Raw genomic sequence first — 25,343 nt, forward strand, 5'->3', positions numbered from 1 at the left:
TTAGTAATACACCAAATTTGTTTTGAAATTGCTGAACAGGGGGCCGGAGTGTAGTAGCACAGGTGGTAGGGGCATTTGCAGTGCATTTGGCTGGACCCAGTATGGATGTGGGGGTCAATACCCTGCATTCCATATAGTTCCCCAAAACCAGATGTAATTTCTGAGTTCAGAACCCTCTTTGGGTGTGGCCCAAAAAAACAAACAAATAAAAGTGCTAATATAAGAGCAAGTCTTTATAAAAGCATGAAAAAGTTTGGCTTGCCTACTTAATAATCCACCAGATGGTGGCTAAGAAAGAGGAATTAGTGTGTGTGGGGGATAAACCTTGACCACATTTCAGAATTCAATAAAAACCAGAAAATGGAGCAATTAGTATGATGGAGCAAGAAGTAACAATGTAAAATAGTAGCTCTCTAAAATTCCTAGAGGCAGTTCAGTTACAGGTTTGATAGCATTATAAGCTAATTTTACCTAGATCTTTTTTTTTATTTAACCAACTTTATTACATACATGATTGTATTTGGGTTTTAGTCATGTAAAGAACACCACCCATCACCAGTGCAACATTCCCATCTCCAATGTACAGTTTGTACATTTTTTCATGGTTTCTCTTTCACAATTATAATTGCCCTCAGGTTCAGTTCCCTGACCCTCTTATTCACAATGCTAGAGTCCATCCTTAGATTAGTCTTTGAATAATGTATATGTCCTAATGAATATGAGTAGTATCTTTCATAGTAACTTTGATTTGACACTGTGGTATTTTTTTTCTTTAGTAAGTAAAGTTGAATTACGAAGACTTCTCATGCTCCAGCCCTATTCTACAAAATTTGTGTTAATATTTGGTATATTTAATGAAGAGAATTTGAAGAAGGAAAGAGTTTAGAGAGTGAAGTCTACAATTCTAAATTAATTTACATAAATTTTCTAGAGAGGTTAAATGTAAACAATAAAAGTAATGTATTAATAAAAAGAAATGTAATTACATATCATGCATAATTAACATTAACAATGGATTTTAAAAAATAGTTCTATTTACTAACCTACACTTCCTTTACATCACATATTTCCTTCTCTCACTCCTTCCCAACATTCCATAGACTGGATAGCAGTAAATGATAGAGCTTTAGTCAATTTTACTTTTACAAAAGTAAATCTCACAAAGACTATTGCTTTATGTTTCCATGTCTGAGTATATTTTAAGTAAAATTTCCTAGTACATAAGGCAACATAATATAATGGAAGATATTAGACCTAGAGCACAGAGGTTTGATTTAAATATGAGCCCTGGCATGTTCAGGTAACCTCACTAAACCTCAGGCTCTCTGAAAAATGGAAAAATAGTTTAGACTTAATTCTGGGATGATATGAAAGAATCTATGCATATAGGTTGATAAATGGTAAGATATACCATCCTTGGGTTGGAGTGATAGCACAGTGGGTAGGGCACTAGCTTTGCACTCGGCCAACCCAGGTTTGATTTCTGGCAGACATATGGTTCCCATAGCCCAGAGGGAGTGATTACCACAGCCAGGTGTAGCTCATAAAACAACAAAAAATACCAACTTTGTTATTATTATCTTTGGGCTAAGTTAGGCGTTATTAATAGGCGTTATTAATGACTTTTAATTAAATAGAATGTTGTTCTTTCTCCAGGACCTGTCACAAAAATAAATGAGGGACCATGGAAGTAAGTCATTGAGTACAAAGACCCTAGTAGAACATATCTGACTTTAACGCTCAATATGAGCATTTGTAATGAGTCTTTCACTTTACTGCATTTAAATGTCTAAGGATCCTTAACCCTGCTTCTTGTTGGTGCCTTCCTGAGTATGTGGAATTCATTAGTCATATCTTTCTGTAGCCATCTGTGGATTCATGGCCTATTGTAGTTTCTTTACCTCTGACTACAACCTTCCATATCTTTGGATAGACTACAAGTCTTAACTGTGCTCTTTTCAGAAATCTTCAGATTGAGTTAACAGAGACAATCCTTCCCATTTCTCACCCTTACAGTTGAGAATGTAACAAATGTTATTTGCTCTATATCCTGCTTTCTTCCTCCAAACGATGATACACAGTTTGGGGAAGGAGGTAGAACAAGAGTTTCTATAAAATTATTTTAGTCTTCCTCTACTGACTTATTTAATGTTTGCCTTGAGGAGAAAAACCTGTCTTTTCTTAGCTACCCATGTTTATGCCATCACTTTACATAATAGAGAGAATAAACAGATAACTGAAATGTGATATTCCTCCTTAACCTGGAAATATGAGACAGAGGGAATACCTGGGAGATAGTGAAAAACTGATACCAGTGAATGGCCTGGAATGTTGAGGTGTTTCGGTTCACAACTGGCTTGTTCAGGGCTTACTCCTACACTATGTTCAGTGATCACTCCTGGTGGGGCTCAGAAGTTTATATTGGATTGAACCCAGATCCGTTCATTCAAGACAGGTACCCTCTCTACTCTCTCTCATGCCCACTGGGCCATCATTTTTGAATCTGAAAAGCTAGGAGGACTAGTATGAGAATGCATATCATTCCAACATGATTAGAGCTCAGAGCTGGATTTCTCTCCATCTGTAGGAGAGATCAACAAGTGGTTCTCAGACTAGCAATATAAACATATTTTGTTCTTTATGGCCCCAGAAAGTCTTGGGAAGGGCCTGAGATCAGGGTTTAAGCTAACCTTCTAGAAATTCAGATGTATACTTAAATTTTAACTGATCAGAATTCTGGCAATATTTCTGGGGCCTTTCTTTCCCTCTCTATTCAGTCTAACCACCAACCAAAATGAGAACATCCTATACCCGTGCCTTTCAGATTTACAAAGCAAATTTCATTAATATTTTTACTTAAACCATTGTAATTTACAAACTTACTCATAGTTGTGTTTTAGACATACAATATTTCAGGACCAATCCCACCACCACTAGTCTCAACCTCCCTCCATCAATATTCCCAGGGTACATCCCATGCCGCCACCACCACCCCTACCTACCTGCATAGCACGGCCATTTTTAAATTTGGTTGCTAAAGTTTGGGTCTCATGTATTCATTGGGATTTTTTTTTGTTTGTTTGGGGGCTACACCAGGCTATGCTCAGTGCTCCTAGACCTGTGTTCAGAAATCATTCCTGGCAGGCTTGGGGGACTATATGGGATGCATGGTATCAAACCTACATGTGTCCCCGTTTGGCAGTGTGCAAAGTAAATTCCCTACCACTGTGCTATCGCTCTTCTCTGAATTCATTATTGTTGACTCTAGTTTAAATATTTAGTTCTGTCCATTCTTAACACCACCAATGCACCTGAGACACATTGGCCCCTGTCTCCTGTCTTTTCATATGTGTATTTCTTCTTCACTAAATTTCTTTCCTTCTCCTCAATATACTCTGGGGCCTAGAGTGTGCTCCAGAATCCCCATCTAAGCCATTGCATTTTTTATGCAGTTATTCTAAATATCACACATCAGTGATATTATTGTGTATTTATCCTTCTTCTTCTTCTGATTTACTTCATTTAGGTTAATATCTTTCAGGTACATCCATGTTGCAGTGATTGTATCATTGATTGAATAAATTGATAAAAGATCACATCATTTATTACAGCTATGTAGTGCTCCATTGTATATAGGTACCTCCTCTTTATGATCCACTACTCTGTTGCTGGACATCTAGTATATTTGTATTAAAATAACTAATGACCTTAACATCTTAGCTTTTTATGGATATATGTAGAGATGCTCTGAGATAGTTAATAAAGAAATTAATATTCATATGAAAATACAACTGATAACATCTTGAATGAAACTTTCTGAAGATTAGTTGATTTTCCTTTGCTTTAAATTCTGTGGTCTTGAAAATAATTCATGTATATATTTTTTATGCTTTTTGGTCATATCCATTGGTGCTCAGGGCTTACTCATGGCTCTGTACTCAGGGAATCATTCCTGGTAGGGTTCAAGGGGCCATATGTGGCCCTGCAGATTAAATCCAGGTCAGCTCTTTGCAAAAGCAGACACCTTACGTGCTGTACTATTACCTCCATTCTTCTATTCTTGACAGAAAAAAGCACAGTTTTTCCTGCCACTATTATCAGGAAGTCAAACATGTGATGTCTGATTACCATGCTGCCACTTTCAATATGAAGTGTCTTCTTCCTTTTGCTAGGAGCAGCATGTCTTCCGTATTGTCTCATTCTAAGATGCCTGGAAACAAAAAAAAAAATGATTACAAAAATAGTCCTGTTTGGCATGCCCTGTGTGACAAAGTTAATTGAGCAATAAGTCAAATAAAATGTAACCATTTTACAGTTACTAAAAAAAATGGAAAGTCACATGGAATTGAGAGAGATCTACTCTGAAATTATCTTTTGAAAAGAATGTCTTTTACAATTCTAATTTCTTTCCTGAACTTTAGTGTAAAATTTGCATCTTTAATTTGGGCAACTGTCACTTGCCTTGCCCCCATTCTCACACAATCCCTGATGAGAAAAATTAAATTTGGGGTTCATTCAGTTAAGTGTATTAAAATGCATGTGATTAACTTATGGGAGTGACCCTGAGGAGTAAAAAGAGAACCCAGTGGTCCAGGGTATATTGTCAAGATGTCACCGCTGTGGGCAGGTGGGACTGTGCACCAGAAAAAGGAAAAGGGGATTTCTACTTCATAAGTCCTCCAGGATGATCCTGAGAATTACGAAAGACAAGACACAAAGACCTCAGTTTTCAGCAAAGTGGTATTTGGTTGGGCCTGGAGCAATAGTAGTGACAGTAGGGTTCTTGCCTTGCATGTGACTGACCCAGATTCAATCCCAGGCATCCCATGTGGTCCTTTGAGTCATAAGTCCATGATCCCTGAACATGGAGTCAGGAGTAAGCTCTAAGAACTGTTGCATGTGGCCCCCCAATTAAAGTGCTATCTGATCATGCCTTTGCAAAGCCAACGAATCAACCAACAGCTAGTGCCAGACTAAGTTTAGAAGCTGAGAGTTAGGGCATAAGACTCTAAGCCATGAAAGGACTCAGCACCCCACATCTTGAGATGTGACTTAAAGTTATTATTTATTTAGCTCGACAGGAAAAATGACTCAGGGAAACTTCATGCTCATCTGTAATAAAGTTAAGCAATCAATAAATTGAAGCATCTTATGTAATTGGTGCCCAGAAATCTGTTGGTGTAGAGCATCTCACCCTTTACTTCTAAGAGCTCATGCTTTAAAGGATACTCTGGGTCAGTGTAGAAAGTTCAACTCATGAGGCCAGAGGGATAGCAGAGCAGTAAGGTATTTGCCTTGCATGCAGCCGACCAGGGACAGACCTATTTTTATTCCTGACATTCCATATGGTACAGAGCTTGCTAGGAGTGATTTCTGAGCACAGAGCCAAGAGTAACCCCTGTGCATTGCTAGGTGTAGCCCCCAAACCAATCAATCAATCAATAAATAAAGCTCACTTCATCAAAAGGAACTTATTTTGGAGACAACGTATTAATATAAGAAGAATAATTGGCAAATTGGGAATGGGAAATAGATCATTTTCCTGGACTGGAAATCTCAGACAGATCAGTTAGGAGAAGGTCAAACTGTGTCCTCTGTTGGGACACCCTAACTTTTAGAGCTTAACAGTGATGCCCCTCTGAACAACTTGGTTGCCTGTTTCCCTTATGATCTTATGAAAAGATCCCTTATGGGGCAAAAGGACTTAATGGCACCATTTTACTACGTGGCTCTGCATATTTGACAGAAAGTTAGTTTCCATTACCTGATTCTGTGCCTCTGTCTGATAATGGGGAGTAACAGATCTAGAAACTATTCCCGGACAAGAACCTCTCAATCACTCTTTCCATGCTCCTCAAAAACCATTCCAAATCATATTAGATATTTGAGACTGAGAGCAAGTCACCTATTTTATTTGAATGCCACTAAGTTTAATTTCATTCTTGCCTGTGGTAAGACAACAGAAGGGTGTAGACACTCTTTCGTTTATATATTATGTTAAAAATTATGTGACAGATAATAAATTAAGAATTTAGTCTTGCATTGATTTTATTATTTCATGAATCATCACGAATCACATTTTCACAAACAACAACAGAAGTTTCGAGAGTTATAAGACTTAGAGAGATTTTTACTAAATTTTGTTTAATAAGTCATCTTCTAAGAACCATAAAAATTTATTGGATGTTCTTTATAATATAAAAACTATAAAAACAATTTCATTGACCACTGATGTTGCTGAATTGGGAATCTGGAGCACAGTGTACAACTTTAGTTAGAGAAATAACTACACTAACATCTACCGTGACAATGTTAATGAGTGAGAGAAGTAGAATGTCTGTCTCGAATACAGGCAGGGGTGGGCGAGGAGGAAGATGGGGTGTACTGGTGGTGGGAATGTTGCACTGGTGAAGGGGGTGTTCCTTTTATGACTGAAATTCAACTACAAACATGTTTGTAACCATGATGGTTAAATAAAGGTATTTTTAAAAATTACCAGAACAGACCCAAATCATATCCTGAGAGAATGAGTATATGTATATTTTGAAATTTATTTTTATTTTTTTTCAATTTTGAATAAAATTAATTAGGAAGCACTGGTTGCTGAAAAAATAGTGTATGACATCTTTGGTATATCCTAGTTGGAATATCTTAGAGCAGAATGTTTAAATATAAGAGCAAAACAGTGGTTTATAGTACTTTATATGTGCAGATATAGTGTTCATATATATATATATATATATACACACACACATACTCATAAGTTGCTATCAGAAGTGCATTTTCGGTTCAGTTTGTATTGTGTATCACTTATATATATTGATGGTTCTTTACATTTATTGTGTATTTATATGATGCACAGAAATAAAGGTGATCAAATATTTATATTGAGTGATAAATCACATAACAAGACCTTGAAAATTTTAATCTAGAAAGCAAAAATTAAATAGCTCAAGTCTGTATGAACAGATACTTGTTAACATGGTGAACTCATCCAATAGAATATGACTAACTGATGCCAAACTCGAAGGCAATATTATACCTCAACACAGTTCTTTCCAAAGGATCTTGCAAAACAGTGTCTATTTTTTTGTCCTGAAGGAGACATCATTGGGTATCCGTTGATATAACAGCAGTTGGACTTGGATACGCCCCTTGAATACCCCCACTATAATGACAGTTGGACCTGGACACTCCCCTGAGCATGCCCCTTGGACACACCCCCTGTCATGCCTGGTGTCTCTCTCTCTCTCTCTGTCCTCTCTCTCCCCCCTCTCTTCTCTCTCTCTCTCTCTCTCTCTCTCTCTCTCTCTCTCTCTCTCTCTCTCTCTCTCCCCTCTCTTTCTCTCCTCCAACTTTCTGGTCATTTTTCTTTAAACAAGAAGATAATCCTGATTTTTGGTATTTTATACTGCAACCCTGTAATCTCATTGTCCCATATCAAACTAGTTATGAAACTGATAGAATCACCTCCTCTTATTCCCGTTCTAGACTTGAGATTTTAAATGTTCTTAATTGAGAATAAATGAAATCAAAAACAAAGGAAAATATAGAAACCAGTGTCCAGCATAAAAATAACATGAAACGCTTGATCCCAGACAATTAAAAGAAAGTTGTGGCTTCGTCATACAAAATGCTGTACAGATACAAATGCCTTCTTTATATTATAGAAATGCTTTGGGGGCCACACTTAGTGTTTAGGGCTTACTCCTAGTTCTTTATTTGTTCAAGGATAACTCCTGCAAGTGCTCTGACTGACTATATTTAGTGCCAGAGTTAGAACCTGGGTTGGCCGCATGAAAGGCAAGTACCCGCTGCACTGTGGCTCCAGTCCAAATCAGTTTTATTTCTAAGAAATGCCTAAAAGCCCAATTGTTCTGAAGCAGCAACTGGAGCATATTTCAAGATAATCTGAGTTGCTAGAAGGCTTGCAATGTCATGGAAAGAGTCTGAGAGAGTTCTGGAACTTTTGACAGGTGGGAAGGAAAATCTAAGGGTGTCCTAAATTATCTTCTAGTAATAGAAAGGTTATGTAGAAAGGATCAATTCTGTTCATTTTCTATGACCCCAGGGAACAGAATCAGAGGGAAAAGTAGCTGTTAATGTGGAAACCAATTTCAGAAACTTTCTTCTTTTTAGAGCAAGAAGAAAATGTTGTCAATAAGGAACAGCTTTTTAAAACTCAAGAGAGAAATGGAATGACTATCATTTCTCAAGGAGCAAAGATAAAGAAAACAATGTTAATTAAAGCCAAGACTTGGATAACTTAATTTTCTTTGCATCTTTATAGTATTTATTTTCCTGCAGCTTAGTCTTTCCATAAAACGATTTGGTTTCTTTTTAATGGTACTGGAAAACAAATACAAAACTATAGGATAAATGTGTTGGGCATGTGGATATAGCACCTTCCGCTTCCAATAAGAAAGTGTTTTAGTGTTTTTAAACTGGTTCTTTTTCTTTTTTTCTTTTTCTTTTTTCTTCCTTCCTTCTTTATTTTTTCTTCCCTCCTTTCCTCATCCATCCCTTTTTTCCTGCCTCCTCCCTCCATTCCTACCTTTCTTATTCCCTCCATTCCTTCCTTCTCTCCTTTCCTTCCTTTCTTCCTTCTTTCTTTACTCCCTTCCTTCCTTCTTTCCTTTCACTCCTTCCCCATAGCTGGTGAAGCTCAGGGCTTACTTAGCTTAGTTCTGATTTAGGGATCAGTCCTGGAAGGGCTCAGGCGCCATATTTGGTGCAGTATATCAAACAATACTATTCAGCCAGCCATGTGCAAGTCACCTTGATCCCAGGCCTATCTCTACAACCATGTCATACTTTCAAAAAGTTTGAAATATTAACATATAACACAATATTATTACATTGACAATGATCAGAAACTGTCTTCAAACTATGTGGTAATTTTGTTATGGTTTATTATGATTTTGTGGAAAGATTTACATGGGTACATGAAAGCAATATTGAGTGAAAGGACATGTGCCAGAATGATAATAATGGCAATTGTGGTGCTAGCTATGATAATGAAGTAGGTGATAGATAATATCCATAGACCTTGAGTTTTTAGATATAAAATGACTCTCTTTTTGAAGTTGACAGGCCCTACACAGCTGAAGGGAAGGCTCTAAGTTGTTAGCAGCATTGCTATTACCCATTTTACATCTGCAAAAAAAATTTTACTGTAATGAATAATGATTTATAACATTTATTGTTATTATTTACAAGGCAACTTATATTATTATAACTCATTTTATTTTATTTGTGTTGTTGTTTAGGGGAATTAGGGTACACCCAGAGTTGCTTAGGGGTTACTTCCTAGCTGTGCACTCAGAAACCACTCCTGGCAGGTTCAGGAGACCATCTGAGCTGCCAGGAATCGAATCAGGGTCCATCTGGGGTTGGATGCATACAATGCAAATGCCCTACCGCTGTGCTATTGCACTGGCCCTGTATAACTCATTTTATTGTTAATGCTTTTGTCTTTTTTTACAAGAAGGAAACATAAAGGCTAGAAAATATAAATAATTGCCAATATCAATATTGATGTCTCATTTGTTTTCAGAATGAAAGTTCTTGATCTCTATCCTCATTATTTAATAACCATAAATGTAGGGAACAAAAAAAACAAGTATAGTGAATTATGAGTGTCCTGTTGTTAAACAAACAATTTCAGAAGAGAGAGAGTAGGTAGCTGTAATGACCCATCTTGAGACTTACTATCAAATGTCTGCAAATCTTAGTACAGATTTTTTTTTTTTTTTTTTTTGGATTTTGGGCCACACCCACGGTGCTCAGGAGTTACTCCTGGCTGTCTGCTCAGAAATAGCTCCTGGCAGGCACGGGGGACCATATGGGACACCGGGATTTGAACCAACCACCTTAGGTCCTGGATCGGCTGCTTGCAAGGCAAACGCAACTGTGCTATCTCTCCGGGCCCAGTACAGATTTTTTTTTATCAACCTTATAACTTAGGATTTTGATCTCTAAGAGTTTCCCTACCACAATAGTTCACTGCTCTATAATGTAATTGTATACTATGCAATGTGAAATATGCAAATCAGATTTGAAAATTGACATATTAAAATAAAAATAACGAACAGGGAAATAACAGATAATTGTAGCCAATCGATATCAGGTAACAAGCACAATATCCTCCATATTAATTGAGATAGATCTTATGTTACCCGTAAAATTAAAAAAATATTTCTTTGAATGGAAAGGTTTAAAAAATAAAGGCATTTGTGAACTTTCCACTTACATGTCTTTCTAGAGTAGTTTCATAATTTATAATATCAAATACAGATATAACGAACATATCTATCAAAAGCCTTAAAATATTAAAGTTGATGCATGGGAGATAATACAATAGTTCCATTCGTAGTTCCCCATATGTTCCCCCAAATTCCACCAAAATGATCCCTGAATTCAGAGACAGAAGTAAGCCCTGACTACTAACAAGGATAGCTGTAAAACAAAAACAATCAAGCAAATCAAATGTTTCTTTGTGCAAGTAGAGTTCAAATAACTGCAGGCCACAGCCCTGTGAGAAACATCATTATATTGTATTTAGAATGGTAGAGCTTCCTGGGGTGAAAATGGAAGTAAATAGCTAAGGAGGACATGTGGGGGGGGGCTCTATTTTCTTGACAATGCCAGTACTTACTCACTAATACACTCAACATATGAAGACTCCCACCTCTGAATAGAGGTCTTTGTCCAGAAGTTTGGAAGTTAGGCCAGAAAAGATAAAGTTAACATTTTAAGTAGAATAATAGTCTCCTAATCAATGTCCCTGCTTCTTACCTACTCTAATGTTTTCTATTTTCCACAAAGTCACCAATTTTTTAATGGAGTCCAAATCCCCACTCTTCTCAAAAATGGCCAATGGCTTTCCATCTACCACAAGAAAAATATTTTAAAATTGCACATCTCACCTATTCTTAAAATTCTTTGAATACATAAAATAGTATGAGTTAAATGAGTCCATATGAATCATTAGAACTTGAGGTAAAAGTGGGGATATAAGATAAATCACATCTTTTTCTCTTTGAGTGCATGCTTTTCCCTGTGAACAAGTTCTCAGATAAATAAATACCAATATAAGGTCCCTTTTTGTCCTGGTCCAAGGGTAATGCTAATTCCAGACAGTGAATCGGCCATTTACACCAAGGTGGGAAGAGAGAATGGGAGAAAGGTGAGACTTTAAACTTATAAAATAGTAAAACGTTTAAGCTTAAAATGGGATTGCAAAAACATTCCAGGTAGAAAAACTATAAGAACAAATGTGTGAGTGCAAAGATACATGCAGAAATCTTTTTTAATAATTTTTATGGTGACCCAATTGAATTATGGATTTTTTATAATTTAGGGTACATAGTGACAGTGAATTAGGGCCATTCTCACCACCAATGTTGTCCTCACTCTACCCCTGTTCCCAGCATGCATCATATACCACCCCTCACCCCCTGGACTACTAGTGTAATAGGACCCTTCTGTGTATAGCTTGATGTAGATTGGGTTATCTTTTTTTTTTTTTTGGTTTTTGGGTCACACCTGGCAGTGCTCAGGGGTTATTCCTGGCTCCAGGCTCAGAAATTGCTCCTGGCAGGCACGGGGGACCATATGGGGCGCCGGGATTCGAACCGATGACCTCCTGCATGAAAGGCAAACGCCTTACCTCCATGCTATCTCTCCGGCCCCAGATTGGGTTATCTTGATTCTGTTATCATTAACTTTGGGTTTGGTGTCTAGGTATGATGATTTTTATTTCCACTCACTGTTCATGCGAGTATTCAATTTATGAGGCAGAACAAGATTATTCAAGTTCTGTGGTTCTGTGACATATGCAGAATCTTTAATATGACAGGAACAAGATTGAGACAGGATGCTGAGGACCAAGGTGTGGTTGGATAGGACAGACTGAAAGATTTGAATATATTTGCAATGTATATCTTCTGGGAAGTGTAAGTCACTGAGATATTGAATCAGAGAGATGACAGTCAATGTATACATTTCGAAGCATGCATGGGAAGAGCACATTAGAGCTGGAAATCGATTAGTATTAAGAACTACTAATGCTGAATTCTAAGATGGGACAAAAATGGAAGGAATTTTATGAAAGTGTGTTAAGCAGGCTCATTCAAGTCACATGCCTGTGAGAAGTCTGAAAGACCAAAGGACTTATGAGCAGATGGACATATAAGCTTAGATGCCACATGAGAATTAGAGTGGGAAATTCAGAAGTGGAAATCACCATATACAGGGAAGGAGTGTGTATAAGGCAAACATGTTCACACTTTGATAGAAGAGAGTAATTGATTGAATTCCCCCACAAAGGATATCACCTTCTATTTCTGAATGTGACCATATTTGATATTCATAAATTATCTAGTTAGGATGAGCTTATTAGGGTGGATTCTAATCCAATATGCTTGATTGTTTATAAAAAGAACATGTTTGAACACTGAACTAGATATGCATAGTTAAAGCATGCCATCATAAAGTGAAATCAGAGATCAGATTCATGTATTGACATTTCAAGAAATGACAAAGAATGACAGAAACATACAGAAGTTAGGAGAGAGGAAGCTCTCTCACAGCCCCAGAAGAAACCACCTTGTCATAAATTTTAAGCCTCCATAACTAGAAGAAAATTTCTGTTATTTATGCTACCAGTTTGTGGTACTTTGGAAAACAGTGCTAAGAAACCAATGCAAAGAGGTGTATGAAAAAGTAATTCTCAGTAGTGATTGAGTGAGACTGTCAGCACAAAATAAGTTTGCCTTTGAGAAAATAAAGGCTAGTCCAGGAAAAGAATGAGCTGATGAAAAGGCAAGGAAAACTATTCAGAAAAGACATCTGTGTCCCTATGTTCATTGAAGCATTGTCCACAAGAGCCAAGAGCTAGATAATGAAACTATGGCATACAGACACAATGGAAGACTACTCAGCTGAAAGAAAAGACACAATCATGCAATTTGCTGCTTTGTGAATGGATCTGGATGCTTTTTAGAATAAGAGAGAGTGACAGCAATAATCCTTTTTACATGGGATGTAAAGAAACATAGTGAGACATAACAAATGCCCAATGGCAATGGGAACTGAGAACAGACTCATATTACTGAGTTTTATTTTGGGTGCGAGGTGTCATGGTGGATGTGAGCTTGGATGAAGGGAGGACACCAGACAGCGGTGGAGAAACAAAGACACTTTGGGGGGGGGTGCAATTTTGTATGCAGGAAACCTTGTCATTAACAGCATTGTAAACCAGAATGTCTCAAATAAAAAAAATGCTGTTTATAAAAATAAGAAAAGCAGGACTTGCATGGAAAAATTCACAAGTAGCAACTGAGGAGGGGATGCCAGGGGATAGAACCACTATCCATCCTAGGCTAGCTCTGGCAAAGAAGACACCTTACCGCTTGCGCTTACTCTATAATAACTTACTGGGAACAAATTAATGGCAGCTTATATAGGATCCTTGTGATATCAAAAAAGAAGAAGAAAGTCTTGAGAAGAGAGAGAAAGAGCCTCCAAAGGCCAAAAACACACTATCCAGCACATTATGCCAATCTTAGAGGAGTCCAAGAGATTAGAAAGTGGTTTTGAAGGATGCAATGCCAGGGTGAGTCCAAAGGAGCCTGCTGTTATTGGAACAGTCCTGTGACTAACAAACTGAAGACTCTTCTACAACAAGGTTTCACATTAGGGAAATACAATAAAAAAAATATCTGGGAATACATTACAAATTTAGCCTCACATGCGGCTGACCCAGGATGGACCGCGGTCTGGCATCCCATAGGGTCCTCCAAGCCAGGAGAGATTTCTGAGCCAAGAGGAACCCCTAAGCGTCACACAAAAACAGAAAGCCCTCAACTACCAAGAATTTTTTAACTCTGTATCTCATGATGATTTAATTTAAAAAAGAAAATAAACAAACCAAAATTTTTCTATGGAAAACAAAGTTTTTTTTGAATGTGCCATCCTTACTGGTGTAGAATGATATCCATTGTTTTCTTGATTTGGATTTCCCTGATTATAAGAGATGATGAACATTAGAAAAATCAGTATTTTAAGACAAAATATTGAATTTTATATAGAAACCTAATTTCCTAAAATGAGCTCAAAAATAAAAACTCAATCTCAAAAAGTATTAAGCTATTCAAGCACCCCAATTAAAGATATGTAGCAGTTTAAAAAAGGAAAATAACATTCAAAAAAACAGTGGGGTTATAAATATTCAAAAAAGGGGCCAGAAAGATAGCACAGCAGTAGAGTGTTAGCTTGGCACGCAGCAGACCTAGGACAGACGGTAGTTTGAATCCCGGCATCCCAGATGGTCCTCCATGCCGGCCAGGAGTGATTTCTGAGTGCAGAGTCAGGAGTAACCCCTGAGTGGCACCAGGTGAGACCTAAAAACAAACCAACAAAAAACAAAAACAAAAATGTAATTTCAAAAGAATATTAAAAGGAGCATATAGATATGAAAATTTAAATAGAAGCCTCAAGAAAAATTTGTTAGAAAATATATTAAATACTAAATTTAAGATAATGAATTTGAGGGGCTGGCGAGGTGGCGCTAGAGGTAAGGTGTCTGCCTTGCAAGCACTAACCAAGAAAGGACCTCGGTTCGATCCCCAGCGTCCCATATGGTCCCCCAAGCCAGGGGCAATTTCTGAGCGCTTAGCCAGGAGTAACCCCTGAGCATCAAACAGGTGTGGCTGAAAAAATAAACAAAAAACAAAACAAAACAAAACAAAAAAAAAGATAATGAATTTGAAAGTATTAACAGAATTACATAATGAAGAAGCAGACACATTCCTGATAAAAAAGATTATTCAGAATAGCCAATATCAGTTATATTCTGACATAAATTTGGATCCTTGAAAGAATATTTTTGACCCATCCAAGAAAAACCAGCAATATTTTGAGAGAAAGACTGTCAGATTTTTATCAAATTTTCCATACGACAATTTATTCTAGTAAGCATAAAAACATTAGATCTAGCAAACCCAAATAAATTTGAGATCTTCAATCATGCATGGAATATTCATGAACTGTTTAACCGTCCAAATTGACCAGTGAAAATCTATCCAACTTTTCTGTTGGGCATTTTCTTGCTGATCAAGACCATCCTTTCTTTCTTGGCATCTCAGAATGTTCGCATTAGCTAGGTACAGAATTTTTTTCATACTCTAGAATTGGGCGGTAATCTCTATAACAAAAATTGTGTACATTGAATTAGGGATTTAGTTCAAAAGGCAGAAAAAAATGCCTGCATGTGTGAGATTTGGAGTTCAAGATCTGACAACAGATACACATCCAGAAAACATACATGTAATGTAAAGTTCACTTGGACAAGGGAACCTTTTTCCCACCCAGGCAAGTTTAATACCTACATATGTTATATGTCAGAACTCAGAGGATGTAGGTCTTCTGCACCTTCTTGGAATGTTCTATTTTAGAACTATTTTCAGACATGCCAATATACTGTAGAGACATTAAAATAGTGCTGGAAAAGTATTCTTAGTGATTATTTCACAACTTCTAATGAAGAGGTGAATTAGGAAAAGATAATTAATGGATAGTAGAATTAAAAAGAGCAGCTAGAGGTAAATGTTGTACCTCCTCAAAAAAGTATCCAAAACACCTCCTTTAAAAATAACCAAAAATGTCAACTCTACTCAGTTGTTGGGAGATAGGTTATTAATATCATACAGACAGAATAATCCAAATCAAGACAATGGAAAATATTCAGGAAATAAAAAAATCTATGATATATAAAAGACATGAAAATATCAAATATAGTCTTCATGAAGAGATCTTATTTAGGTCATATTTCACACAAAATAAAGTGGCAAAAATTAGGAAATAAAAAAGAATAAAAAGTTGAATAAAAAGTTAGCTTTATTGTAATCTGCATTTATGTTTCGAGATAATTGTAATAAAATATTTATAGATGAAACAATAGGATGCCAAGTAGTTGCTTCAAATTAGTCATCAAAAGTTTGTAAATAATTATGAAAGACTGACTATTATTGATAGTTCCTTAATAGAGTGAATGGTGAATTCAGTTTTGAATATGATTGAAATTTTCATTAATAAAATTTTTTGAAAGCAATTGGTACAGTTGATAAATACAGACATGCTAGTGCTTTACACTTGCATTAAACCCATCTCAACACTGGTGAGTATCTTGAGAAATTAAGCAGAAAGGGTTGTGGAACTGTCAAAGAATCGCTTTCTGGAGCCGGAGCGATAGCACAGCAGTGGGGCTTTTGCCTTGCACACGGCTATCCAGGATGGACCTGATTCGATTCCTGGTGTCCCATATGGTACCCCAAGCCAGGAGCGATTTCTGAGTGCAGAGCCAGGAGAAACCCCTGAGCATCACCGGGGGTGATCAAAACCCAAAAATGTCCACCATAAGCCATTATGGTTGTTGTTGCCTGCCTGTACACAGATGGCTTGCAGAAAAAGTAATAGAAACAGACCTGGTGTTTGACTTTTAAATACTTTCTCATCTCATTCTTGCTTGGCATCCTCTCTTCCCAGATATTTCCACACGATCTACTTGGGCATTCGAAGTCGCCGGAGTGGGGAGACTGAGAGATGGCGATTTTACTGGAAGATGGTCTATGAGTATGCCGACGTGAGTATGCTGCACTTGCTAGCGACCTTTCTGGAAAGCGCCCCGCAGCTGGTCCTGCAGCTCTGCATCATCGTACAGACTCATAGCTTACTGGCCCTCCAAGGTAAGGGCTGGCAACGTGGCTTCTGATTTGGGGGAAGATTGACTGGCTCTCTTTGTCCAACCCAGAGAACCTTTCTTGAAGCTTCGGCTGGTAAAAGTTGTTCCTCTGTGTGTCTGCTCTTCGGTGAATGAGATGACTATTCTCTTTCACCATCATTTGTCATGGTGATGACAAGATTAGATTTTTTTTCTCCAACTCCCTTGGGAATGGAGAAAATATTTGTTTCTTTGGTTCCTTTTTTCGGATATTTCATTTGTTTTGTTGAGTAGGGGGTAGTTAGTAACCAAAGATGCTGCCTAGTGGGTCCTACTTAGGCCTTCAAGTTGCTGTGACAGTTCAGTGTCGGCTTTCGAGTGTGGTGCTGCTTGGGTCCTATCGTGTGGGCAGGAGATTACCTGGTCACACTTGGTGGTGTTCAGCCTTCTTGGCTGCTTCCAGCAATGTTCTGGAGATCAAATTGAATTCAACCATTTTCTGGGCAAATGCCTCATCTCTGTACTATGTCTCCAAACCCTGGAGGTCATCGTCATTTTACTTGGTCAATGTAGAAATGGAATCAAGTGGAATTTTTTCCTTTGTGTATTTATTTACAGTTTTTTTTAAAAATGAATCATAATGTAACTCTCTTTTTCTCTGCTATTTACATGTAATGTACAGTATATATAATACCCTGTGCATATATACTGTAGGGTATATATGCTATGGAGTATTGATGTGTGTATATAAAACATATAGAGCATAATTCTACATACAATTTGTCTCTAAGGTGCCCTACGGTGTTTTTCTATTAATAATAACAATAAAATAAGTAGTCTGAAAGAGAGCTCAAATGGTAGAGCACATGTTTACATTAGTTTCCTCTTAGCACTCTTGTGGTCCCTGAGCAGTACTGACCACTAGGCAGAGCACAAATCATTACACCCACCTGACCCTGTGATCTTAGCAACCCCCCTCATACTCTGGGAATTGCTCCTTCAGAAAAGAGCTTGAATGGAAATATAGTCATTCTCTCTTTTTTTAATGTTACGTGAGAAAAAATTCAAATCTTAAAATATGTTGTTTTATAGATACTAAATTTTAGACTAATTGTATTCCAAAAATATGACCAGGTCAACATTTTTGTGCTTGGCTGTCTTGTTTGCTAATTACATTTGTTGTGGCTATTTACTTCAATATATATTTCCTATATTGATATTTAAATACATTTAAATAAATATTGATACATCATTTTAAATAAACATTGATATATATATCAATATATATTTCTACCTATAACAGAAATTGCTGTTTTCTTGCTGCCTGCTGCTCTCTTGTCTAGATGCAGAAAAATAAGATAGGTTAATGGCATATACATGAATAAAGGAGTGGCATTGCTGAAGAGCTTTTTGTTGATTTGTCAGTCCTGTAACTATGCAGATGCTGTGAACTGATTTACATATGGTAATAAGTCATTTGTGTCCCTCTCAGCAAAGCCCTGCCCTGAATTCTTAGATACAGGTATTGCCATGTTTCTAAGTCATGTCATGGACCTAACTCTAACTTTTTACTTTATTTCATTAGATCTGGGGGAACCTCTGCAATATACTCCTTACATTTTGTATAAATAAGTAAAGTGCCTTACACTGGTTGCTTTAATCACAGGGAGAGGCAGATATGAATAGGGGAGAAAGAATAAAACATTTATTTACTTGCATATCTAGTGATCCCTCACTTAACTTCAGTTCCTTGCTAGAATCACTTGGGTCCAAGAAACTGGGGGAGAAGTGTCAAAAAGAAACCCAGGGTGTGATTGCCAAAAGCTCGAAAGAAAATTGGAAGTGAAATTATTTAACAAAAGCAAAAGAAAGCCTACAAAAAGTCAACCTACTATTAGTAGATGACCATGATAACTGGTGGTAGACAGAGAGTGGAACATACAGGAGTTCTGGCTGGGTTACTTTACTGCCGTAAGTGTGTTATTTTAATTATCTGGGTCATGGTTTCACAAATGTAAAGGTCACAAATTAAACCAGATATTCTCCCAGCTCCTTAGAAGCTAGGTTTTACTTTGACATCAAATAATACCCAGTAAATTTATAGAAATATAGAACCAGGCATAGGCTTGGGAAAAAATCTGCAAATAGAAATACAAATAAAATTGGAAAGCAGCACTAAAATAACCTCTATTGAAGAATCCGTCATTCATCTCTGCGTTGGCTTCTTCATTCCTTGGAATAGATTAGAATTGAGAATGCAACACAGGGCTGAAGTGATAGCTCAGCAGTAGGGCATTTGCCTAGCATGCTGCAGACCTGGGAGGAACCCACCTCGATTCCAGGCATTTTATTGGTGCCCCAATCTGCCAGGGGAAATTTCTGAGTGCAAAGTCAGGAGTAACTTCTGAGTACCACTGGGTGTGGCCCCAAAATCAATCTATCAATCAATAAAGTTTAAAAAAAATAAAAGAGAAAGTGCTCCAAGAAAGGGAAATCCAAGCCTGAGTGTGAAGGGCTGCAAGTATATCTTGCCTTCAAGTATATCTACTAGCTTTCTAAAAAAATTTAGAACACTTGGAGAAGTTTTTAATCCCCAAAAATAATCCAAGAGAAAATGAAGACTTGAGCGTTCAAATGAAATGAGATCTCTGCATTTTGAGAATTTTGTGACTTTTTTTTTTTAAAAATACACATAAAAGGCAAGTCTCAGTCTTTGTTCAGAGATAGAAATCAAAATGTCTACTTGTTAGAGTTGTTCTTTTCTGATATTCAGTGCCCCTTCTCAGCAAAGTGTAATGTGTTGATATCAGGCTTAATTTGGACAGTGGGAGGCAGACTGAATCCTTGGTCAAAGTGTTGCGGATGAAAGACTATACTTTCAGGGATCATTTCTATAGTATGTGACTAGAGAAGTTTCTCTGATTGTGTAGAGCACCCGAAGCCATGAGGAGGACCCAGCCAGAGTGTCCTCTCCTGAGCATGAAGCCAGCTCTAGGTGTCGTTTCTGTGGCTGCCTTTGGCCATTGATGATCTTCCCTTCCTTTGGAAGGGGTAGAGAGGATGCAGTCTGAGTGGTAAAAAAAAAAAAAGAAGTGTTGCGGATGAAAATAAAAGCAGAATTGTAGGCTTTATCCTAGGATCTGTACAAAACCCAAGAACACTAACCAGAAGACTGATTACTACAACCATGATGGACTAGAACCTCTAGAACACGGATCTCAAACTCGCAGCCCATGGGCTGTTTCCATACAACATTTTGTGGCCCACGCAGTCCTTCAAATATTGCAGTATTTGCGATTATTCGCTCATCAAATAATCGCAATAAAAATCACATTAGTAAGAAATTGTGAAATCCCTTATGTGGCCCTGCCTCACCCAGACTTTGCCTCCTGCGGCCCCCAGGTAAATTGAGTTTGAGACCCCTTCTCTAGAACCATAAAGAAAAACTCTATCCTAGATTTCATCCTATGACCTGTGCAAATACCAAGATCTCTTGCTACAGAGGCCTGATTTTATCATCCGCAACTGAGCAGAACATTTCCTGGCAGCATAAAAAGACTTTGGGGTTTGATAATGAGCATGTCTGGAGCCTATAGTTGTTCCCATGACATGTTTTAAATGCAGAGAAACTCTAACTCTTAGACCAAGGGAATTCCCTTTCTAATATCCCCAATACTTACTGTGCCTATACAAAAAAGAAGAAAAGATGGAAGGAAGGACGGAAGGAAGGAAGGAAGGAAGGAAGGAAGGAAGGAAGGAAGGAAGGAAGGAAGGAAGGAAGGAAGGAAGGAAGGAAGGAAGGAAGGAAGGAAGGAAGGATGGGAGGGAGGGAGGGAGGAGGGAATGAAGTAAGAGAGGAGGGAGAGAATGAAGGAAGGGAGGAGGGAGGGAAGGGAAGGAAGGGAGGAAGGGAGGAAGGAAGGAAGGAAGAAAGGGATGGAGGGAGGGAGGAAGGAAGAAAGGGAGGGAGGGAGGAAGGAAGGAAGTAGGAAGGAAGAAGGAAGGGAGGAAGGGAGGGAGGGAGGGGCGGGAGGAAGGAAGGAGGGAGGAAAGGGAAGGAAATGAGGAAGGAAGGAGGGAGGGAGGAAAGGAAGGAAGGGAGAAAGGAGGAAAGGGAGGAATGAAGGAGGGAAGGGAGGGAGGAAGGAAGGAAGGAAAGGAGAGAGGAAGGGAGGAAGGAAGGAAGGGAGGGAGGAAGGAGAGGAAGGGAGGATGGAAGGAAGGAAGGAAGGAAGGAAGGAAGGAAGGAAGGAAGGAAGAAAGGAAGGAAGGAAGGAAGGAAGGGAAGAAAGGAAGGAGAGGAAGGAAGGAGAAGAAGGATGGAAAGAAGGAAGGAAGGGAGGGAGGGATGGAGGAAGGGAGGGAGAGAAAGGAAAGAAAGAAAAAAAGGAAATCAGAAAGTATAAAAAAACATGTTCTCTGGCTCTCCCAGTGTGGTCTAAAGAAAAGCTGCCTTACCTATGGTCACCCATATTGGATGCCCAGTATTCCATACGGTTCTCAGAGCCCTGCTAGGAATGATCCCTGAGCACAAAGCCAGGAGTAAGCACTGCCACGTGTGGCCCCAAAACAAACTAAAACCAAAATAAATTGCTAGAATTAATGCAAGGTTATTTATGAAACACACCATGAGGAATAAATGCAAGGGGCTTATCTTTTTTTTTAATATGAGAAGCAACTTGCAGGAAGTGCTTAGGGATGGTGAGGGCCAGGGTCAATGTCGTATTGCCAACTAGTCCAGTTTGGTGTTCAGTTGATGCAGTTCTCCTTGGCCCAGTCATATTAAGGGTCCAGAGGGGAGCCATAGGACTACAGGGATTGAAATCAAGTCCTCAGGTTTTCAAGTCAAATAGCGCTCTCCCAGATCTTACGGTTCTTTACCAGGGGTGGTTAAAATTTTTTCATAAATTAAGTCAATCATGAAATATATGCCAACAGCTCTGACTTTAAAATATTTAACTCTAAGTTAAGTCCCACCTCAGGATCTGTGCAGATACTGAGACCTCTAAACATAGAGCAGAAGTCTTCCACACACCAAAAAAAAAAAAAAAACCCAACAACAACAACAACAAAAAAAAAAACACCATCGGGAAAGTAAAGGATCCTGATCATGAGCAAAGTCTAGAGTTGATCCCATGACAGTATGCTCCAAGGACAGAGAAACCCCATATCTCTTAGGCCAAGTGAATTCCTTTTCGAATGACCCCAATATTTACTGTGCCAGGGCAGGAGGGAAAAAACAAATACAAAAAGCACAAAATCTTGGTTATTTTTTATATAAATATATATTACCTTTATTTATTATTGTTATTATTATTTTTGATTTATTTATCTATTTTGGTCAATTTTTCTGTTTGGGTGCGATTATTGAAAGTGTTGTCCCCAATTATATTTATTTTTTTTTTCTTTCTTCCTTTCTTCTCTTTCGTTATGTGCTATACCATGTTTCTTAATTCAAGACCATGGCATGATTTTTGTTTGTTTGTTTTAGTTTTTGTTTTTGTTTTTTTTGTTGTTGGTTTGTTTGTTTTGTCTGTTCTTTGAGGTGCTTATCGATATAGCTGGAGCCCTCACTGAATATTTAATACTTCTTTTGGTACTAGTGGAGTGTTTCACCTTCTTTTTCTCCATCTCCCAAATTGATGATGAGAGCCTTTAGAAGGACTCCGCCCATTTTCGGGGTATTAGATTCTTACCCCAGTTTATTATTTTTCTTTTTTTCCAAACAAAACCACGCAACTTGAACTAACTAGTCCTGCCTCCAGTTAGAGGGGGAAATAAGGGAGGCATCAAGACCAAACAGGTGCAAGACTACTAAGTAGTGGGTTGGATACAGAGGGGACCACATATTCTAGCCGCCCTGGGGTGAGGGAAAAGGAAATGGGAGGTAGGACAGAAACGGAGGTGTAGGGAGGACAATTTGGCGATGGGAATCCCCCCTGATTTTATGTAAATATGTACCTAAAGTATTATTGTCAACAATATGTATGCCACTATGATATTTTTAAAAAGAAAGAAAAAAAGAAGACGAAAAAAAATTCAAAGTAATCACTATGGTTTAGACATTATTGTTTATCATGTTGCTCTATGTCCTACGAAGTTATGAATTAGATATATAAGACCAATGAATACTATGTAGTTTTACACAAAATTAATTCACTATGTGAAGAGTTATATAAATTTCACATAACCTGCAAAAAAAAAAAAAAAAGAAAATATTTAACTCTAATTTAGCATTAGAGAATGAGTGATCCTAAATCTGCATCATTTAGACATCTCTAACTTCTAAAGTTAATATTTTTAGGTCACAAGAAAGTTTTTTTTAATAATTTTAATGTTCTATGCCTTTTGCAGGAAGGACTTTTAAAAACAGAAACCAAACAAGAAAATTAAACATTCTGAAATGGATATTAACATTTGTTCCTATTTCTGGGAGTTCATTTAACCCTAAAAATCCTCTCAACCCTCATGGGCATGGAAAGATTAAAGCAGACACCTTCTTCGTGCTGGAGGTTGCAGACTCAGGACAGAAGCTCTTAGTGAGGCTTCACTGGCTCTCAGTTTGCCCTATCGAGAAAGGATAGTCAAAAACTTCCATTCTGAGACTAGAATTAGGGCGGAGAGAGCCTTGAGTAGGAAAATCCAGTTCTTGTTGACTGTTATTGTCACCTTGGGCACAGCTGCTATTCCACAATGGACCAGGTGTTTCTCCAGAAATGTCTTTCTCAAGTGCAAGACATTCTCAAGGGTGCCAAGCTACATCTTCACAGCTAATATGGCACACAGCTTCTATGACAGTCTATAACATAACTCTTAGAAATGCACAGAGTGCTTAGGTATTTCTTTATTCACTCTTTATCCTGGTTTAGTTCATAGCCTACAAGAAGAGATAGTATGGGTGTGGGAAGGAAGGCCACTTTGCAGGTAGAAGAGACTGATACTCCAAGAGCATCTGTTACTCTCTGACATTGTCTTTGATGTCAACGATGTTGAATAAGGTTGGCCCAAGGCCTGTCACTCTAATTTGCAAACAACACCACTGGCAGCACTGTTATTTCTTGTTCTTTGTGATGTGTTCCAGTCTCTGTGGCATGAGATGGTACCTCATTGTTGTTTTAATTTGCATCTCCCTGATGATTAGTGTGATGTGGATCATTTGTTCAGGTGTCTTTTGGCCATTTGTATTTCTTCCTTGAAAAGTGTTTGTTCATTTCTTCTCCCCATTTTTTGATGGGGTTAGATGTTTTTTCATGTTAAGTTCTGTCAGTATCTTGTATGTCTTAGATGGTAGCCCCTTTTCTGATTGGTAATGGATGAATACTTTCTCCCATTCCGTGAGTAGCCTTTTTATCCTAGTCACTGTTCCCTTAAGGTGCAGAAGCTTCTCAGTTTAAAGTAGTCCCATCTGTTTATCTCTCCTTTCACTGATTTGGACAGTGGTGTTTCCTCCTTGAAGATGCCTTTAGTCTCAATGTCATGGAGTGTTTCACCTGTGTGTTGATCTATATACCTTATGGTTTTGGGTCTGATATCAAAGCCTTTAATCCATTTGAATTTGATCTTTGTGCGTAGTGTTAGTTGGAGTTCCAAGTTCACTTTTTTGCATGTGACTGACCAGTTGTTCCAACACACTTATTGAAGAGGCTTTCCTTGCTCTATTTTGACTTTCTTGCCCCTTTATCAAAGATTAATTGCATGTCTGGGGAACATTCTCTGAATACTCAAGTCTATTCTATTGATCTGAGGGAGTATCTGTATTCTAATATCATGTTGTTTTAGTGACTATTGCTTTGTAGTACAATTTACAGTTGGGGAAAGTGATGCCTCCCATCTTCTTTTTCCTCAGGGTTGCTTTAGCTATTCATGACTATTTATTGTTTCAAATGAATTTCAGGAGTGTTTGATCCACTTCTTTGAAGAATGTAGAAAGAAACTCTCATTCACTGCTGGTGGGAATGTCACTTAGTCCAGCCTTTATGAAAACAATATGGAGATTCCTCAAAATTGAGCTCTTATATGATCCAGCTATATCACTTCTAGGGATATGCCCTAAGAATACAAAAACACTATATACAAATGCCTTTGCACACCTATAGTCATTGCAGTGCTATTTACAATAGCCAGAATCTGGAAACAACCAAGATGCCCTTCAACAGATGAATGATTAAAAAAAAATGTGGTACATATACACAATGGAATAGTATGCAGCCTTCAGGAGAAATGAAGTCATGACATTTTCTTATACATGATGGACATGGAAATTATTATGCTGAGTGAATAAATAAGAGTAGAAATAGATACAGAATAGTTTCACTTGTCTGTGGGGATTTAAGAAAATAAAATACATTATTGTAATAACACCCAGAGACAATAGAGATGAGGGATTGAAGGACCAGCTCACAATATGAAGCTCACCACAGAGAGTGGTGAATGCAGTTAGAGAAATAACTACACTGACAGCTACCATGATAATGTTAATGAATGAGAGAAGTAGAATGCCTGTCTTGAATACAGCAGGTAGGGGGTGGGGAAGAAGGTAAATGGGGGGGCATTGGTGGTGCGAAGGTTGTACTGGTGAAGGGGGTGTTCTTTGATAACTAAAACCCAACTACAAATATGC

At 37.9% G+C, this 25,343-nt stretch overlaps 1 protein-coding gene and 1 non-coding gene across 2 annotated transcripts in view; both read left to right on the forward strand.

The window, feature by feature from the left end:
* XKR4 (XK related 4) overlaps positions 1-25,343 on the forward strand; it is a 411,703-nt gene that overhangs the window by 234,630 nt on the left and 151,730 nt on the right. Inside the window, exon 2 of the mRNA XM_049781910.1 lies at positions 16,549-16,748. Coding sequence (XP_049637867.1) covers positions 16,549-16,748 — 200 coding nt within the window. The remainder of the gene's footprint in view (positions 1-16,548; positions 16,749-25,343) is intronic.
* On the forward strand, positions 19,590-19,799 carry LOC126021376 (small nucleolar RNA U3). Its single transcript, XR_007499904.1, has one exon. It is a non-coding gene; the product is annotated as a small nucleolar RNA U3 (small nucleolar RNA).

This window comes from Suncus etruscus, chromosome 10 (assembly GCF_024139225.1).
Source record: "Suncus etruscus isolate mSunEtr1 chromosome 10, mSunEtr1.pri.cur, whole genome shotgun sequence".
NCBI classification, from domain to species: domain Eukaryota; kingdom Metazoa; phylum Chordata; class Mammalia; order Eulipotyphla; family Soricidae; genus Suncus; species Suncus etruscus.